This window comes from Gossypium hirsutum, chromosome D01, assembly GCF_007990345.1.
Source record: "Gossypium hirsutum isolate 1008001.06 chromosome D01, Gossypium_hirsutum_v2.1, whole genome shotgun sequence".
Lineage (NCBI taxonomy): Eukaryota > Viridiplantae > Streptophyta > Magnoliopsida > Malvales > Malvaceae > Gossypium > Gossypium hirsutum.
The window spans coordinates 61,964,726-61,984,674 of NC_053437.1; the positions used below are offsets into that span (position 1 = coordinate 61,964,726).

The window sequence follows — 19,949 nt, forward strand, 5'->3', positions numbered from 1 at the left end:
GGTAAAATTCAAACTAAAGTAGACTAATAGGACTAAAACCCACACATAGGATTGAGCAAAACTTGATTCAATTAAAAAAAATGAATTTTGAGTTAATCGAGTTATTCTAGTTAACTCGAATAAGTAATTCAAGTTTTGAGTTTGAATCGAGTTGAATTTTACAATTCGAATAACTCGAATAATTCAAATAATTTGAATAACAAATTGATGTAAATACCCCTTTGGTCCTGTCAATTTTAAAAATAAGCAAATTGGTCTCTCTCTCAATAAAAATTACAAAAAGAATTTTCAAAAATTCAAAATAATTTTTAAAATTCACATTATTTATAAAAATTCCAATATATATATTTAAAATTATAATAATTTAAAAAATCTAAAGAATATATAAACAAATTTAAAAATTTTCTAAAATAATAATTTCGGGACCTAATAAGTTAATTAATAATTCAACTTTATCATACTAAGGTATATTATTTTTATTATTATTTTACTTTGAAAAAGTTTTCAAATATATATGGTTTATGTACTCCAATATGGAATTAGTTATATTGTAACAAGATTTTAATTTGACATGTTTAATTTTTTAATTTAACTCAAACAATTTCACTTGATTCGATTCGACTCGAATTTCATTTTACTAAACTCGATTTGAAAAAAATTTAAATCAAGTTAGGATGATAAAAAAGGACTCGTCAACTCGATTAACTTCAAAAATTTTTACGCGATTCGATCGAACGCTCACCTTTACCCGCACGTGGCAACTACACATAATGAGATTCGAAGATCAAAATATTTAAGGTGAAGAACCTTTGCGGTTACTAACAATATCAAGATCTTTTTGACTGGATAATACGAGCTTTACAATTTATAATGCATAGGCATGATTAAATATTTATTAACTGGAATTTGAAAATAAAACATGAGAGTTTTTAGCCATATGCCACCATAGCATTTGAAAAGTTGGATAGCAAACGGTCAATTTTCTTCTTCTTCTTCTTCTATTCAAATTGTTAAGAGAATTAATGCATGACTGTGACATAGGTTGTCAAATAATGTCATCATTTACTAATTTATACACCTGAAACTAGTCGATATTTGAGATATATAGACGTTATACTAATATAAATACCCAACTTCAGCTTAGGTCAAAGCTTGAGGTATTTACTTAAAGTATTTCATGATATGAAGTGATACATTTATATAGTTATGACTGTGATTGTTCAATTTTTTTTTAATGCTTTCGGTTGCATAATATTACCCTTAACAAATATTCTATGTGAAACTACGGTTAAAAAAGTTAATAGGAATCACGTGAAATTTCATATGTAAAATATTTTTAATAAGATATAATTTATTATTTAAATAACCTAATAAGATATTTATATGTGTAAAATAATAAAATAAATTTAAAAAATTAACTCTTAATTCAAAGAAAATAAACGTAATTATCTAAAAAAATTAACTCAATAGAAAACTTCTCAATAAATAAATGTACGAAAGATTAAAACATTTTGAAAGAAAAGAAAATTTGAAGCCTTGAATTTATTCATTAAATCTGTTAGAAAAAAGCAGATTAAAAAAAGAACAAAGGTTGATAACTAAAAAAGACTCAAAAATACAATTAGAATCTTTTTAACAAAACATGTAAACGTTAATGACCAAATTTAGCATTAAGTCTATATTTAAATATGATTTATATATTACGAGACTTAAATCAAAAAAAAATATAAAAGAATTTATACTTAATAAAACTCGAATATGAAATCTTAAAACATCCTAGTGGATAAATTTATATGTATTCTTTATATATAAAAAATATATATGGATTGTTCTTGGTGGTTGGCAAATGGGATGAAAATCATGTGCAATTGTAACTCTCTTCACGTGCTATCTAGACAAGAAATTGGGACCTCAGGCTGACACAACCATTTTTATTTGTTTCTTCTTCCATTTCATTGAATATATATATATATACACACACAAGACTTAAGTTATTAGTTTTATATAATTACTGTTAGTTTATATAAAGATATCTTGTTGGAATGTTGAAAAGAGGAAAATCATAAATTCTGAAAACCCTAAATTCAAAAAAAAATTATACCATATATGTGGTGTTTTCATGAATTTGATTCAATTAATTAAAATTTAGATTAAAAAATTTATCTCCCTCCAACCTATAAATAGGAGAATAAGATATACTTGAATGCGATCAAACTAATTAAACTAACAATAATATTGATACTAATTAAGCTAAGTCTCAACCAACTTATATTAATATTTTTAAACATAAAATTTTATATTGAATTATAATTCAAATCTAATCCGTTTAAATTTAAATTATCATATTTGAAGTACAATCCAGTTTAAATTAGAGTAGAGTAATTTCACCATCTAACGTTGTTGGTCTTTATTAGTTAATATTGGAAGTTGTATGTCCTTGTAATGTATTTCATATTTATGAGATGATAAAATATCATTTTATAATTGAATCAATCGAAATTTTGTTTTTTATTATTATTTTTGTTACATCCACTCGGATAGTTTGAAGTTGTTAACTCCATGTCTAGTATGTACAGATCCCTCATAAAAACTGTACATACAAATCCCTTGAAAGAACCTTTTGGTCTTTATAATCGAACTCACTTATTAACTTCAACTACCATATCCCATTTGAGGTAACCCAGGCCACATCATAACATCACTTTACCTAAATCTATAGCAGTAGATCACTTGAACTCTTGTCCCTGACCCACCAATAACGACACAATACGTTGCTCCACGGGATGGGAAACCATATGTATATAAGGCTCAAGGCCTCAAGCTAGAGGCAAGCAACCCATACTCCTATCTCTACCTCTACACCAGTTTTAACTCTTAGTCTCCTATTCAGGTCACTTAGTGAATGATTCATTACGCTGTCTTAAACAAAGTTAACCCGTTATCTTCACTACCTATTCCTTCGTGTATCAACACTTTTTCATTTTTCTTTGGTACATATTGCAAATTAAGGAAAAAGGATGACACGAACAAAATTTGAATCTTAATATTTGAGGTGCCAACAAAGGGCTTAACTGACTATTTTTAATTTTCAGCAAACATTTTAATTAATTCAGTCTATTTAAAAAATTGATGAAACTTTAATTATTCTACCATCTTAAAATTTTAAATTTCTTCGAGAAATTCAAACACAAAATATTAGCAAAATATACATCTTTAATAAGTTAAAAACTTCCAACATGCATAATTAATAAAAGGGGACCATAATCTTTATATATGTGGTCCATTCCATTTCCCAGAGCCCATCAGTTCAAAACTTTTTTTACTCCATTACTTGAAATTTCACACACACATTATTAAATACATAAATTTGACTTTTTAATATAATTTAAAAATATTTAACAACTTTTTAAATAGAAGTACTCATGAGTCTATCAAATTTACCTCGAGTGATTGAAAATAATTGTTTACCCATGAATTAAAACAGCACAGAACTGCCTAAACTAGCTAAAAATCTAAAACCAAATACAAATTGGGAAGTGAGAGATGTCATTCTCATCAACATGCTTAAATCTAATCTTTAGCTGATTAAAAGAATGGTTTTAAAGAAAGCATGTAATGATTTAAGAATGAAAAGTATGTTTTAAGATGATGTAATGGAGTGGCGCAATATAGTTGTAAAAGGATGAAATGGTCCCATGGCATAAGCACCCTATTTTGTGATGATAGAATCCTTTTAACTTTTGGCAGTAGTCAAAATTATTCTATATGAAGATAAAAAAGAATCTTACCTCAGGCAAGCAGGCTCCATTTTCAACTAACATCACAGAAACTTAGGACCATATTGGTCACCATCTTAGCCTTTGGACACCCAATTTGCAAACTGCAAAGACAATGACTTCAGTCCTGTGTTCAGTTTCTGGCTCTTCCTTGTTCATATCAATTGCATGCATTTTTTGGCTGTTCTTCTCTGCAATACCTTTCGGCCGTTGATCCCTTTCAAATTCCCATGTTTGATAATATTTACAAAGGTTAAAAAATAATTCGCTTTTTTAGATTTCAAAATTTAAGTCAAATTGTTAATTTTATTTTTAAAATTATCAGTGTGACATTTTGAAATAAAAAAAAATACACTTGATAGCCATATAACTAAATATATGACAACCTAAATTTAATAAAATAATATTAACAATTAGACTTGAATTTTGAAGTCTTAAAAAGAGAGGAACTAAATTTCTAGAAATTAAATTTCAATTTTGTGAAAAAGTACATACACTTATATTTTTAACCTATCCTATTCATGATTTTTTTTTCAAATGAAAATTTTCATTGAACAAAGAAAAGAAAAAGAAAATGATATGAAGGCTTGACAAAGAGTCAAGTTATACCGAAACAGAATAAACTACACATTGCATGTAAAGGAGTTGATATTAGAAATATTAATTTATTGTTTTAAAAGAAAATGTTGGGGTTGGGTTGTATGGTTTTGCAACTCAAAACTATGTTACATTTTGATATGTTAAAAGTCAATTAAAAACAATATATATATATTCTGTTCCTTTTTTCTCTTTAATAAGGCGTAAACAACAATTGAGTACCAGCCTTTTTGGCAAAGCATCATATGACTATTAATTTATTTTTAATAAAATAATTAAAATACAATAACCACTAAGATTTTCATAAAAATATTTTTAAACCTTATAATTTTTGGTGCTATGGAAAGAGCTCCAACAACTTCAAGGTCTTAATACTAGTTTGAAAACTTAATCAACCTTCTTTATTATATTATACAAGAAATCTAATTTTGAAATTAAGCATGAAAATCCAGCTTATTTTTATCATAAATCAAGCTTCAACTTTAAAAATGGAATTCCACCCTCAAATGTTATGTTTACGTTTCATTTAAACCCAGTGGTGGAAGTGCACCATAGAGCCGAAAGTCAAATTGCATTTTATCTCCTGTAATAAAAGCTGAAGAAATTAATCTCTATACATTAAATCAAAAAATAAATTCATCTTTTTTAAACATTTATACTATTAAAAACTTATGTGACTAACAGAATAACTTAACACTGATATCTGACGTGCCACATGTACCTCATGCTGAGTCAATGACAAATTTTTAACGGTAGAAATGAATAGAATTTTCAACAAAAGAACCAGTTTGTTCTTGGGTCTAGCGTACAAAAATTATTTTACCATTTTCTTGACTAAAAGAACCAAAATACAATCCAACTCGTAGCACATGAATTTATGGAGTAACAGCAGTTCACAAGAAAACACGTCCAATACTGAAATAGCATTAACATCAACAAGAAAATAACCCCTCCAAATCTTCCCTACAATATCGTTTTCGTTTCTTTCCTTCTACCTTTTGCTTGGTTTAGTAAGACTAACATGAAATGAACTGAAAAAAAAAAACAAAAAAACAAATGCATAACACATAAAGCAAAATTTGCATGACAGAACAATGAAGCAGGCTTGACTTGGAATAAATAAAAAAATTTCTGGGTTTTTCCTTTTTGGTACTTTGAGGAACAAAGAGATCGAAGAACAAAGAAAATTCTGAAATGCAACAAAATCAAGGGGGGAAAAGGGGGGCGAGAACTAAAACAATAATCAAACGGGTTTTTTTATATTCGACATACGGATAAAGTCCCATTAATTAAACAGCATTCCTTAAACAGAGTTTGATAAGAAAAGGATAATGAAGATGAAACCAAGGGAAAGTAATTGGAGAAGCTTTTTGGGGCATTCCCCACTATTTTCTTTAAAGATCAACAAGCATTACAAACTATATATTGCATACCAGAAATGCACTTAGATCCAGGATGTCCGATAATCTTGAGACTAGAAGTAGGTACCCTCGGGAGGTTGAACCAGCTTTCGGTTATGTGGTGCCGCCATCTCCTTTTTCAGCTGTGTCAGTAAATCCTCCATGGTATACTCCCTCTGCCAATTTGCAAGAAGTCCAAACTTCTTTGGTTCCACCTGTTGTCATCGCATGTCATCAAATTCTTGTCATTCAGTTTTCTGTAAGCGTACTCATAAAAATATAAAAAAATACAGTTGCATTAATCAGAGTGCCCTGGATTTAAGAAGAATCGAGTATCTGAATTGGGGTTGGGGGTTGGGCAGTTTACGCAATCAAACAAAACCAGATTGCACCATTCTCAAACCATTAAATTGTTATAATGACCGATCAATAAAAGCAGCATAAGATCAACCGGAAAATACAGATATGAAACAAGTTATTAGCATACCACTCCAGTTTCGTGGTTAACACAAGTCATGTTGATTCTTGAATGAAAACGGACGCTTGGTGGCTTCTCTGGATAATCTTTATCACAGAACAGCTTCAGCTGATAGATTCGACCTTCATGTACAGTCTGACAACAGGAAAAACAAAATTCAACTCAAAGAAAGAAACTGAAATTCATGTACGAAATGGTCACTTTCAAAATCACAAAGTAAAACATCATTTGTTCAAGAGTAGGATAATCTGGAGGACAAGCACCACTGCACCATGATGCTAACCATTTTTGAAAAGGATCTTGAGCAACAATAAGATGGTAGGGACGTAGGGTAATAACATATCAGCCCAGAGTTCAGAATATTAACATATGGTTGTTCATGCAAACACAAAGTTTTACACAGAGGACCAGTATCATAATATATGATTTGTGGACACAAAAATAAGCAATTACATTATGAGGACCAATAATGGTGCCAGTCCAAGAGCGCATGTAAATGTCATCTCCGTCATCCATTCCATAGCTGACAGTACCATCTCCAATACCTTTTTCTCCACGCTCAAGCTCCTCCAGCAATCTGAAGTTCCGAGGCACTGCAAAAAGAATTTAAAATACTCATAATCTATAAGCCAATATCGTAACAAATTCGAGCAATGTACTTGTCGCCAAAGACCACCAATCTGAAAGTATGTTAAAAATGTAATCTAAGTTTTGTTCTTCCATTACAATCATGACTATCAATCCCATTGCCCAAGTACAATCATTCTAGACCTGCCATAAATTAACTGTTTGTCAACACTTAGATTCAACGATCCTAGATAAGGCTGCTCCAGAAGCTTCTCGCATAGACATTCACTGGTAAACACACTTAGGGCATACAATTTACGGTACTATAATTTCACAATAAATTTAGCACAATATTCTTGCCTCCTCAACTTACATGCATTTATCAATTGTTTCTAAGCCATTAATGGAAAATGTACCAAGTCTCTAGTTATTACAATCTCATCCAGCTCAAGGTGTAAACGGTCTACGTAGTATACAAGGGCAAAAGAAGTGACAAGGTCACTAACAAGAATAATCTGCCTTTGATATACTTGTTCTTCGAAACATTCCCAAATGGGATAAGCGCCAACAAACAAGTAATTACGAAATTATAAACATCTATGTTAGTCCTCCAATATAGAAACTGTTCAAATATTGCATAGGCTACAACTCTTACAAGCAAAGAAATTCAGAATCATCAATGACTATACTACATGCTTTAAGGACAAAAAATTAGCAATTACACAAAGAAATGTGCATTTTCATATTCTTGATTAAAGATTTTAGGTGCAAAACATTTTCAGACAAACACTAGAACATAAATCATCAACATTTAGAGTCTCGAATTTGTTAATATAAAGCTTATATTCATCATGAACATAAGATAGACGGTTTAAATTGCTAAATAGATAATCCAGCTAGGCAAGAGAAAAAAAATTCATATTTTTACATCGAATATAACAGCAATTAAACCAACACAGAAAGCAAAAACAGAAATTTACAGCAACCCAAAACTTCAAATAAATGATAAAGCCGCAGAACAATAGAAAAATAGAGGGATCCCTTCAATTAGTTATAAATTAACCAGAACATTTATTTTACATATGAAACAAAGGATGAAACAACGAAATCTAGGATACCCAATGCTTAAAAAAAACGCAAGATCAACAGGGGAAACGAAAGGGGGCATTAAAAAAAATGGGATAAAGAGAAAGGAGAAAGAAGACCGAAGGGCTAACCCACAACACTGGATCCTCCTGAGCCAAGCGTCATGGATGGAATGAGTGGAGGGTTGTTTGAATTGATGGGTTTGAAGAGATCTGATCGATGAAAAAGAGCGATAGGGGAGACAGAGTCGAGAATCTGGTAAAAGGAAAGTGACGAAAGGCAATAAGCTATGGAATGGGGGAAATAAAGGGGGCATTTTTATTTGTTAAATATTTTACCAATACGGCACACCTCTTATAATTGGAAAATTAAATCATAATTAATAAACTTTTACCTTTCTACCATCCGTAAAAAAATATTTAATTCTTCCCCCTAGCTCAATTGATAAAAAGTGAAGTCTTTGAGTCTTGAGTATTTAAGGGAGAGCAATTTTTGATCAAAATCGAATAAACCGACTAAATTGAATCAATTGATTTAGTCGGTTTCGATTTGCGCATTTGTATAATTTTTTTTTGTTATGAATTTGGTTAGGGTGATTATTTTAATCGGTTTATCAGTTTTTAAATTTTTAATTTGACTCGACTGAAAAAATTGACTTAATTTAATATATATTAATTATTTATAATATATTTATAATATAAAATATATAAAATATATATTATTCAAGCTCAATAACTAAAGTCAGTTAATCAATCAAACAGATCAACCTAAAATCGGTTCGATTATGTCAGTTTTTGAACTTTAATTTGGTTGGGTCTATTTTTTTAGGTTATGGTTAGTTAAATCGATTTAATAAAAAACCCAAACGAACCGACCGAAAAAATCAAATGCTCTCCCCTATGAGTATCTAAGTTCGAGACCTATCATATGCAGTATATTCATGGGTCTCCAAATCTCACTGTGCGGTTGTTAAGTGTAGGTTTTAATCTAGTTAGTCCAATGTTGGCTTTAGCCTGGATTGTACTTGTTATTATTACAGTTGTGTTATAATGATTTGATTCTATTTTGTGGTTCTTTGGACATGTATTTATATTTTAATTGTACTTGTAACATTAAAAAAAAACTAATCATTTTAGAATTCACGACTACCCTTCTCAACAATGTTATATCTAAAATTCGAATCAAAATTTCTCTTTAAAATATAACATTACTTACTATTATACCCAACACATTAATATTAATATTAATATTATCTATTTTCTTTTAGAAGTAATATTATATACTTTAGCTTTGCTAAGACATTCAACCTAAATATTCTTATTTCCTTGATTTTCTTCTCTAACTTACGTCTCTATGTTTTTGAATTACCTACTATTCCTTTCTCGGGCTATAAAATGACAATCATCAATGCTTTGCTCTTAAGTATGTATGGGTGATGCAATTTTTCTTTTTAACTTGAGAGCTCTTTGAAGGTGGCATAAGTCTAACATTTCACACCTTAATTCTTTGGAGAATCACGTGAACTTGTGTTTCTTTCTCCTATTTGCAAAAAGGCATTTTGCATTCGCATTTATGCTCTAATTTTTTTTTTAGTGTTTAAAGGGTTAATACATATATCACACAGTAGAGACATACTCACATTCAAAGGGAGTTGCCCAAATAAAAGTTTACTACTTACTTCCTTGAAAGCTCAAACTTAAGTGGGTACTATAGGTGAACAACCCTTGATCATTAGGTTAAACACGAGAATTCTATGCCCTAATTAATTAACATGTCTTTATAGCCAACATTTTATTGCTATCCAAGCAAAGATGGAATGTGAAACTTCAGACATTTTGGCTTATGCCCATCCACTTATCGTTTTTGGGTTTGTTAGCATTCTTAACCATACCAACTAAATAACTATTATTTGGGTGAGGCCATGTGTTCCTACTATCTGCATGCTTAATCAAATCTTGTGCCCTTAGGCTAAACTGTAAAACGTTCTTCCAATTTTAGTTGCTACCTATCTGGATACAAATGCCAAATATATCTTCTTTTTAGCATGTACTCATTTATCAATGCTATCTACAATGCACTAGCATTATTAATGTACAACTCATGTGATACATGCACAGATGAGGTGGAATTTATTAAATTAAAATTACCGAAGCTGTCAATTTTCAAGTTTGAAAAATTGGTTGATTTGCGACGCATTTTTGGATGGGATCCATGCATTTTCTATGACACCCCCTCCCGACAAACATCTTCAAGATTATTTTTCAAATGACATTATTTTTCAAACATCTTGTGTTGGTACTCCTTAACAAAATGGGAGAGTGAAGAGGAAACATCAACATATTTTAAATGTAGCTCATGCTTTGCATTTCCACGAAAATTTGCCTATATCTTTTTAGGGAGAGTGTGTGTTGGCTGCTTTTTATCTCATTAATCGAACTCCTTCACCTATTCTTCACAATAAAACACCCTATGAAATGTTGTTTGGTAGCTCTCCTTTTTTTATGATCTTCGTATGTTTGCTTGCTTATGTTTTACTCATAATCAACGTTCTAAAGGTGATAAGTTTGCTAGTCGAAGTCAAAAGAGTGTTTTTGTTGGGTACCCTTTTGGAAAAAAAGGTTGATATTTATATGATTTGGATTCTAAGAAATTCATTGTGTCCCGCGGTGTGAAATTTTTTAAGGATATTTTTCCATATTTGGATGGGAATGTTGCAACCATTGAGCCTGACAATGTTGCTTTGCCATATGGCCGTGCAAACGAAATTTTTGATACATATTTTGGTGAATCAAAAGTGTTACAATCCGTGATAGTTCCTTCACTTGCTACTCCATATCCTGTAAGTTCACCACTTGTGAGTTCTCCAACACTTGTGGTATCTTCTTCTTCCTCTAATGACACGGTGGTACAGAAGGCTTTGGGTAATGATGCGCTTGAATTGAGATGAGGGCATAGGGAGAAATCTCTTTCTATGAAGCTTTGGAATTTTGTCACCCATACCATCATAAAGAAAAGTCCATCTCTCACCTCACCTGCTTCAGAGTCTTACTCAAGTACTCCATTTCATATAACGCATTATGTTAATTGTGACAAATTTACTATAAAGCATTGAAATTTTCTTACAGCTATTACTACATGGGTCGAGCAACATTCTTTTAAAGAGGTTGTGAAGGATGCAAGATGACATGATGCTATGTAAAAGGAGATTTGTGCTTTGGAGGATAATGACACTTGGTCTATGGAAACACTTCCTCCTAGAAAGAAAACATTGGGTACTAAATGGGTTACAAGATTAAATATAACTCCGATGAAAGTATTGAGAGACTTAAAACTCGTGTTGTTGTTTTTGGTAATCACTAGGTAGAATGTATTGGCTATAATGAAACTTTTGCACATGTGGCGAAAATGGTGACTGTTCGGGCGTTCTTAGCTATTGCAACTTTGAAATATTGGGAGTTACATTAGATGGATGTCCTTAATGCCTTTCTTCATGGTGATCTTGATGAAGAGGTTTACATGAAGTTTCCTCTAGGTTTTGCTCCTGATAAGCCTGGAATGGTTTGTCGTTTGTGCAAGTCTTTGTATGGGTTGAAACAGACTCCTCGGTGTTGGTTTGCGAAGCTTGTTATTGCACTGAAAGGGTATGGACTTTTTCAATCATATTTTGATTATTTACTCTTTATATACACTAAAGGATTTGTACGCATTAATGTGTTGGTTTATGTTGATGATTTACTTATTTCTGGGAACGATTCCACTACTTTGAAAACTTTTAAGGGGTATCTCAGTTCTTGCTTCTATATGAAGGATCTTGGTGTTTTGAAATATTTTTTGGGGACAAAAGTAGCTCGTAGCTCTTTGGGGTTATTATTTGTCAAATGAAATATGCACTTAATATTATTTCAGAGGTAGGTCTTGTGGGAGCAAAGCCTGTAGGATCGCCAATAGAGCAAAATCTTAAATTAGCGTATGCTACAGGGAAAGTTTTTGTCTAATCTTGAGTTGTACAGACGCTTAATGGGTCGTTTGATTTATTTGGCAGTGATCAAAACTTATTTGGCATACTCGGTTCATGTTTTATCTCGGTTTATGCATGAGTTGAGGTAGGAGCATTGGGACGCGACTCTGTGTGTTGTCCGGTACTTGAAAAGCTCTCCTGGCTAAGGGATTCTTTTAAGATATTATAGTAATTTGCCCTTGAAAGTGTGGTGTGATTTAGTTTGGGTTGCTTGTTCATTAACTCGGCGTTTGTTTATTGGCTGACTTGTTTTTCTGGGACAATCTCTTATTTCCTAGAAAACTAAGAGACAACATATTGTTTCCCGTTCTTCTGTTGATGCTGAGTATAGGTCTATGGCTTCCATCACTTGTGAGCTCAAGTGGCTGAAGACCTTGTTATTGAGCTTAGGTGTTTATCTTCCTAAAGCAATCCTTTTATTTTGTGATAGTCAATCTGCGATGTGCATTGCACAAAATCTCGTATTTATGAGTGTACTAAACATATTGAAGTGGATAGTCACTTTGTTAAGAATGCAATCTAGGATGGGTTGAATGCAACTTCTTATGTTCCAACCTCCGTTCAGTTGGCTGACATTTTTACAAAGGCGCTTGGTAAATCGCAATTTGAATATCTTCTCAGCAAATTGGGTATTTATGATCTTTTAGCAATTTGATTCCTAATGAGATATTATAGGATATTACTATGGAATATTATCTCTTAGCAATTTGATTCCTAATGAGATGTTACAAAATATTATTATGGTATATTATCTTTTGGTAATTTGATTCCTACGTAATTATTACTGTATAGATATATATACACACCTTGAGGTCTATCAATAAAATTCAAGAGATTACCCTATTTTTATTACTTTCCCTTATCGTTCCGTATAGTAGTTTACTTGTATTTAATTTTTCTAAAAAATATTTTTATTTATTTAATAAATAAATAAAAAATTATTCAATACATCAATTTAAAATAAAAAACAAAATAATTTAAAAATTAATATAAATAAATTGAATTAAACAATTGAATCGTTGAGATTAAATAAACTGAAAACCAATATTCTTATCGATTCAACTACTGATATTGTGTCGGAAAGATTTAATCATAGTCTGCTACTGTTTACTATCAATGTTTCTATTATCCTGATTGGTGTCATTCCTGCCCATTTATGACCTGCTATGCTGGACATTTCCCCCTATGATCTTAGAAACTGATTGGTATTTCCCTTCCTATGAAAATGATTCCATTCTACCCTTCTTTTTCTGCAACTTTGAAATTATGATTTCACAGTGAAAATATGTCCCAGTTTTTATATTCCCTATGCTATTGGTATTCACTTCTAGAGGATTGGGAAGGGGGGGGGGGAGAGCCATTATGGAAAATAGAATTGAGTCACCTCAAATTCAAATCCCTTCGTACGTCGGATTAGATTGAAATTAGAGTAGAATATAAGTGGCGGATTAATAGATTTTAATATGTTTATGAAGGTTGTAGTTTTTAAAAATTAAAATTTTAATACTAACCTAAACAATATCACGGTTAAATTTAATCACTAATTTTGTATTATTTCAATTTTGACATAAATAACAGTAACTAAACAAATTTAACTATTATAATATAGTAACAGGGATTCCAACTTATGCAAAATATGTAATCAGAAACACTTGGATATTTAATAACTACATTGAGTATGGATTAAATTCGAAATTGAGCTGTAAGGCTTTATGCCCTATACTTTTCCATATTTGATAATAAAGGAAAAGTAAAGAGGAATTAAATTTGTATTTATCATAATTGACGTAATACACCCCACTCCCTTTCCCTATATTTATTCTCAACCGTCTCAATTACTCTTGCATTTATGTGTTTTAATGGGCTGTCAATCTAATTTAGTTCCCTTTGTTTTCAATGCTCGAACTAACCAACCAAACTCTCCTTCTCTTCATGAATTGAATCAAGTTAAATTCTAATCTTTATATAAGTTTTTTTAGAAATAAACAATAATTGGAGTTGATTTATATTTGATATCAATTTATAAATCTCTCTCTAAACCTAACCCAATATGGATTTTGGCAAGTTGTTTATGATTGATTGCCGTAGGTTTCATGCAATCTCTTAATTTGGTGGATGATTAGATTTAATTAGGCCCCTATTCCTACATTAATTTTGCAACATAGGTTGTTTTGTGAAAAATAAGAATTTGCAGACACAGCTGAGAAACTATCATGACATGGTGGGCCAAATTCAATGAAAAATTCTATTTTCATACCCCTTACTACCCTACCACTCACCATTTTTGTATCAAAGGAAATATATATTAAATCATTCAAATAAGTTTTTATCAATTTGTTTGGGGTAATCACTTGAAGTAAGTATTGCGTCGGTGCCCCATCAGCAGCCGATGTGGCATTTTCTGATATTCTATAAACCCATCTTATAAAAAAACTAAAATTATTGAAATACCCTGAGGTCCATCAACCGAGGTGCTAGCAGTTCTAATGAATTGGATTCATCATGCTACCACTTAACACTACATTCATCTTCGGCAGAGTGCAAAAGATAAAACTCTTATTCCAGGAGACATCAATTTTTTAATTTCATTTGTCAACTTAAAAAACCTATGCTACCAATATATCAAATTATCTAGAAACTAGAGAAAACATGGGATACTCACTACCATAAAAGCCCATATTTCTTTCTTCTGTGATTAAATTAAAAACTAAAAGAAAATATTATATCAGTGCTATTTGTCCTCCAACTTTCTCATCACTTGAAAATGAAAAAAAATTGGAGAGCAAATAGCACAATCCGAGGATAACAAAGGGTAAGATTAAAAGACAAAAAAATTATTAAGGGTGAAGTCCTAATTATACTCTAATAGCCAACATTAAATTTATGATTAGATTTATATGCTAATTATATGGTTTTAGCTCTTCCTTGCCTTGGTGGTAGTAGCGGTATCATGAAGAAAATCAAGCAAAACAGTGCTCTTGCATTTGGGACATTTAGGTTCATCTTCTGAAAGCATCACGTACATCAAACACCTTGGACATCCGACCAGAACCATTGATGTTGCTGTTGTTGTTGTTTCAGGGCTGCTCATCATCATCATCTCAACGTCATGATTCATCTCCGATGACACGCACGAGCTCGGCGGGGATGTCGGCGACACAGTAGCCGACCGGCTCGGTGATGGTTCCATTCTTGGATTACGCCTTGGTGGTGATAGGTTCAACTTCAACTCAAGCTTGGGACCATTTCTTCTTCCACTCATGATCTTTAATATAAATTAACTTAACCTAACATGAAACAACAAAACAAAGTTAGTCCAATTTTTATGTAAGAACTTGATTTGTAAAACAAATCTTAGTTACCTTTGAAGGAACCTTGAACACTTTGTTCTTCAAGAGAGATGGAGAAGGCTTGGATGAGTGGATTGGAATTTGAAGAAGAAAGAGCAAAATATATAAAGGGAGAAAAAGGATGGTTTTTATTTAAAGCTTAATTAATTAAATTACGGTGGGGAGAGGTGGAGCTGTAAATTAGAGAGAAATTATTAATGGCTGGAAAATTTAAAAAGAAAATAAAAAAAATGGCAGTAAACATTATTACAAAAATTGCAGGGAAGAAAAAGCCTTTTCCAGTCACTGTTTTTTTGCTAATAATGGTCTTTACTTCATTGCTTGAGATTAGTTAACATACTATTTAGGGTACTAACAGTGTATTAAATATAATAATTAACAATTTTATTTAATTTTTAATTTAAGATATAAAATAAATAAATTGGAGTGCAATGTAGAATACAACTGAGGGAAGAAACGCCTACAGCTTCTATGGCAAAAACCCCCAGATTAGTAAAGTTAAAAACCCAACACGAAGGCCACCTAAGAATTTAATATCAAACACCAAGAAATTTAATGAAAAGAGAGTATAGCAGTTAAAACCCAATTTAATTGTTCAACAGAAACCAGATAATTATAAAAAAAAAAAGAAAAAGGAACACCATGCACCCACAATGATATTAATGACGATTTCATAACAAACATACTCATCCCTTGTTTATGGATAACGTTAACACACATTCATTTTCATAGCAGGAACAGAGGTAAAGGAGCAGGCAGTGGCCTCGCCCTAAAAAATATTTATATTATCATCTAACCCCTTAAATTTTTATGAAATTACATATTAGTATAATAGTAAAATTACAATTTAACTCCCAATAATTTATGATTCACCTTTAACCTAGAGGCGAACTCAAAATTCTTTTTGGAGGGGCTGAATTTGAATTATAAATTTTTTAGAGGTCTAAAAAAGTAATTTCGTTGTTGTATTGATGTAAACTTTTATAATTTTCAATAGATTAAACTATAAACTTTTTGTTTGTGGAGAAGGTGTAATTAAATTTTAAAATTTAGGAGGGGCCAGAATACAATTTTACTATTAAATTAACTTAAAATTTTACAAACACTCAAGAGACTAAAGGAGCAATTTTTAATTTTGAAGGGTTAGGGCATTGTCCAAGGGCCGGGTAGCCCACCAAACTTGTTAGGCTCAGCCTAACTTGGGTCGAGTTTAGATAAAAATTTTTACATTTTGGGCAAATTCTACCCAATCAAATTTCAATTTAAAAAATAAATTAAAAATATTTTAAATAGTAAAACGGACTTATTGGACGGCCCAACCCAACCTAAAAATAGACCTAAGCTTAAAATATATTTTGGAAGCAGGCTCACCTCAATTGCCCCTCTAGCTTTGCCCCTATCTAGTCTCATAAACTAATTTTTTGGCTTTGTCCTGTCTTAAAAGAGAATATAGATTCGAATTCTAAAAATAACATTATTGAGAGACTCAAATATTAATTTCAAACATAAACCGTAAAAATAAATATAAAAGGTAAAACACGTTAAATTTTTAATGATTTTTTTTAACAATTAATGAAAAAGATTTTATATATCAAGAAAATTGTATATATGATTTTGATAAAGCGTTTTAGAAACGGCCATTTCAGTATCATATTAATTGTATTGGATTGCCAACATTTTAGTGTGTTGTTCCATCTGGCATTTGGTTGGTAAGCCAGAAAATTTTCTCTCATATAATCAATTAAATTCCCTCAACCAAAAATAAATTCAGTATATTCTAATAATGTCTATATTTATTGAAGCATTAACATATAATCTAATTTGAATTTGTGGCTTTCATTGAAATTCTGTGCTTCTGATTTGACTAAATGCTAAATAAGTAGGCAACTAGATTTTCAACCTCACACGCAGTCTTAGATTTGTATAAATGGTTGAATTATCCTTCAAATATCAACATTGCTATAATATGTTAAAAGGGGTTTGAATTAAAATATTAAATTGGAAAAAAATTAAATTTTATCTAAATTGCTCGATTTAATTTAATAGGGATTAAATTGTTTAAAATTTTTATAGTATGAGTATCTCCAAAATATTTATTCATTTTGTTAAAATATTTATTATAATTAATACACATTTAATATAAATTTATTTATTTTTAGTATTTAAGTTTGGAAGTAGGGGAATTCCTTTTGTTAGCTTAACAAGGGAGGGAAATGGAGCCTCTTCTTGCCATTAAATTTAGGAAAAAACCATAAACATTCTTAATTGAAATTAATTAATTCATTAATGTATCCAATTAACATTTCATTCAATGGGATTTAACGATTAATATAAGTGACATTTAATTTTTTTAACTCAAATGACATTTCTTTAAATTAAATAAATAATAAATAATCTGAAATAATCTTCCATCAATATATAGAAATTGGCTTCAAGTTCGTATTATTGATTCCCAATCCTCCGTTATGGAATTCATCAATCTCAAGCGGCTAATTTCAGCATGAATTCATTATAAAGAGAAAATAATTTTGGGTAAAAGTATTATAGAGGTATTTGTACTAGAAGCCATATTATATTTTTTATTTACTTAAAAAATAAATTAATTAATCACTGTATGTTAGATTAAAGAGCAAATTAGTATTTTTTTGTTAAAAATTTCATCCATTTCTACTATTAAAAACCGGTGTAACTGACAAAATAACTAGGTAATTACATGTGGCGTGCTATCTGTACTTGATGTTGATATACAAAGACCAGTTTTTAACAATAAAAATGGATGAAATTTTAATAGAATGACCAATAGACAACTTCTTTTCTTTTTTATAATAAAAAAGATAAATTATAATTTAACTCTTAATATAACAACCTCCATACTACTTTCACTTTTAAAAAATTCTAATTCTCCAAACAATTTCCATCCCCCCGGGGTAAAGTTATCATGATTAATTACGTATGTAATTCTTCAATTTTCTAAGTCCTATATTTTGCAAGGAACATCCTATAGGAATTTTAGCAAGTATTGGATGTACACTTAAAAAATCTAAATCTAATTACGGAATGATTTTTCAAATATATATATTTAACTTTTTTTAAATAAAATAATAAAAAAACCTCGTTCTTGACCTGATGGTTTGGGTATTTATTCCAAAGATTCATCATTGATTCGAATCACAAGAGTAATTTTATTGTGGTGTGCATGAGTCGACAATGATTTATTCACGATGTGAAAATCAATTGCAAATATACTAAAAATATATGATTTATGGTAAACATGTTTTTTTTATTATAATTTTTTAAATATAATTATTAAACAATAAATGGTATTCAAGAGTTAGCTATATATAAGGGCAAAATTTTTATTTTAGAAGTTTTATATGATTTATATTTAATTATTTGTTGTATTTATATGTTATTGTGGATCATGAGTTTACTTTAAATAAAAGATGTATAATTAATAAATGTTAGGTAGAATAATTTATATATTAAACTTTTAAAAAGGAAAATGTAGATTCAAATATTACAAATTTTGATGTAGTAAAGGTTGAATAGTTTAGGAGTGCATTTGAAATGCCTAAAAATAATTTTCATTTAAGAATAATTGGTAGATAAAATCCACATGCATCATGGTCAATTTTTGCTTTCTTCAACAAAAAGGGGAAAAAGAAAATTTAAGTGCAGCAAAAAAAAAAATCCAACAAATATTTTTAAGTTTTATCATTGATTTGGTGAGATTATGACAATATTCTGATTTTATCCAACATTTTTCTAATCAAGCTTCAACTTGCAAGGTTTAGAAATTAAAAAAATAACAATTTAAACATTTAATTTATCTATATAATTATAAATTTATATTTTAATTTTAGTTATGTTGGCTTATGTAATATTTTTTAAATAAAATGTTCAAAATTCTAATTTTAAGAATTCCAATTCCTTTCTATAATCTTTATTAGTAACAATCTTTCTAGAACTTCTATATATATAGAATATAAAGGTTTAAACATGTTAGAGATCCTTACAGTCTTTTGAAATTTAAAAATCCATCCTTTTGCTTTAACATTAAGTCCCTTTTCTTTTATTTAAAAATCTTGATTCTTTCGTCCAATTTACAATTATAAAAAAAGATAGAATAACTCTTTAGCTTTCAATGTTTTTAGTTTATGTCAATTTGGTCATTACACTTTAAAAGTAGAAAAAATTATAAAAAAATAAATTTTTTTATATCTTCAATAAAAAATCCTAAAAAAGTTTTAAAAATAAGTATAGTTTTTAAAAAATTTAAAAATATCTTTAAATTAAAAATAAAACAATTTTAAAAAACATTGAGAAAAACTCATAAAATTATAAAAAAAATATATAAAATGCTTCAAGATTTCAAAAAAAAAAAAAGAAAATTCACTTCTTGAATGGTAACAAATAAAGGTGTCTACAAACCAGGTAAAGCTGAGACCCATTTTTTTTAAAAAAATTCAAAGCCTAGGCTCGGGCCCATCTTAGCTAGACTCGCACTAAAAAGTAACTATTTGAAAAAAATAATAAAAATATACAATATATATTTTTTGTGAATAAAATAAGTGTTACAAAAAAACTAGAAAGAAACTAAATGAGAAGCTATATATAACTGTAATCCTTACTCTCTATCAAAAGTCAACTTAGTAATTTGATCAACTTTCATGTTAT

At 29.9% G+C, this 19,949-nt stretch overlaps 1 protein-coding gene and 1 long non-coding RNA gene across 3 annotated transcripts; both read right to left on the bottom strand.

Annotated features, from left to right (window-relative positions):
• Positions 1 to 5,116: 5,116 nt before the first annotated feature.
• On the bottom strand, positions 5,117 to 8,234 carry LOC107928208 (ubiquitin-conjugating enzyme E2 variant 1D). 2 transcript variants are annotated; one of them, XM_016859392.2, is made up of 5 exons: positions 8,036 to 8,231; positions 6,705 to 6,844; positions 6,261 to 6,386; positions 5,807 to 5,988; positions 5,117 to 5,404 (listed from the first exon to the last, which is right to left on the bottom strand). In XM_016859392.2, the coding sequence occupies exons 1-4, from the start codon at positions 8,067 to 8,069 to the stop codon at positions 5,848 to 5,850; spliced, it is 441 nt and encodes a 146-aa protein (XP_016714881.1). In that variant the 5' UTR covers positions 8,070 to 8,231; the 3' UTR covers positions 5,117 to 5,404; positions 5,807 to 5,847. The 2 variants fall into 2 exon arrangements, with proteins under 2 accessions (XP_016714881.1, XP_016714880.1); XM_016859391.2 differs by lacking the exon at positions 5,117 to 5,404 and having other exon boundaries at positions 5,614 to 5,988; positions 8,036 to 8,234.
• A 6,227-nt stretch (positions 8,235 to 14,461) lies between these two features.
• On the bottom strand, positions 14,462 to 15,848 carry LOC107928142 (uncharacterized). The gene is made up of 2 exons (XR_005909622.1): positions 15,285 to 15,848; positions 14,462 to 15,209 (listed from the first exon to the last, which is right to left on the bottom strand). It is a non-coding gene; the product is annotated as an uncharacterized lncRNA (long non-coding RNA).
• Positions 15,849 to 19,949: the final 4,101 nt, after the last annotated feature.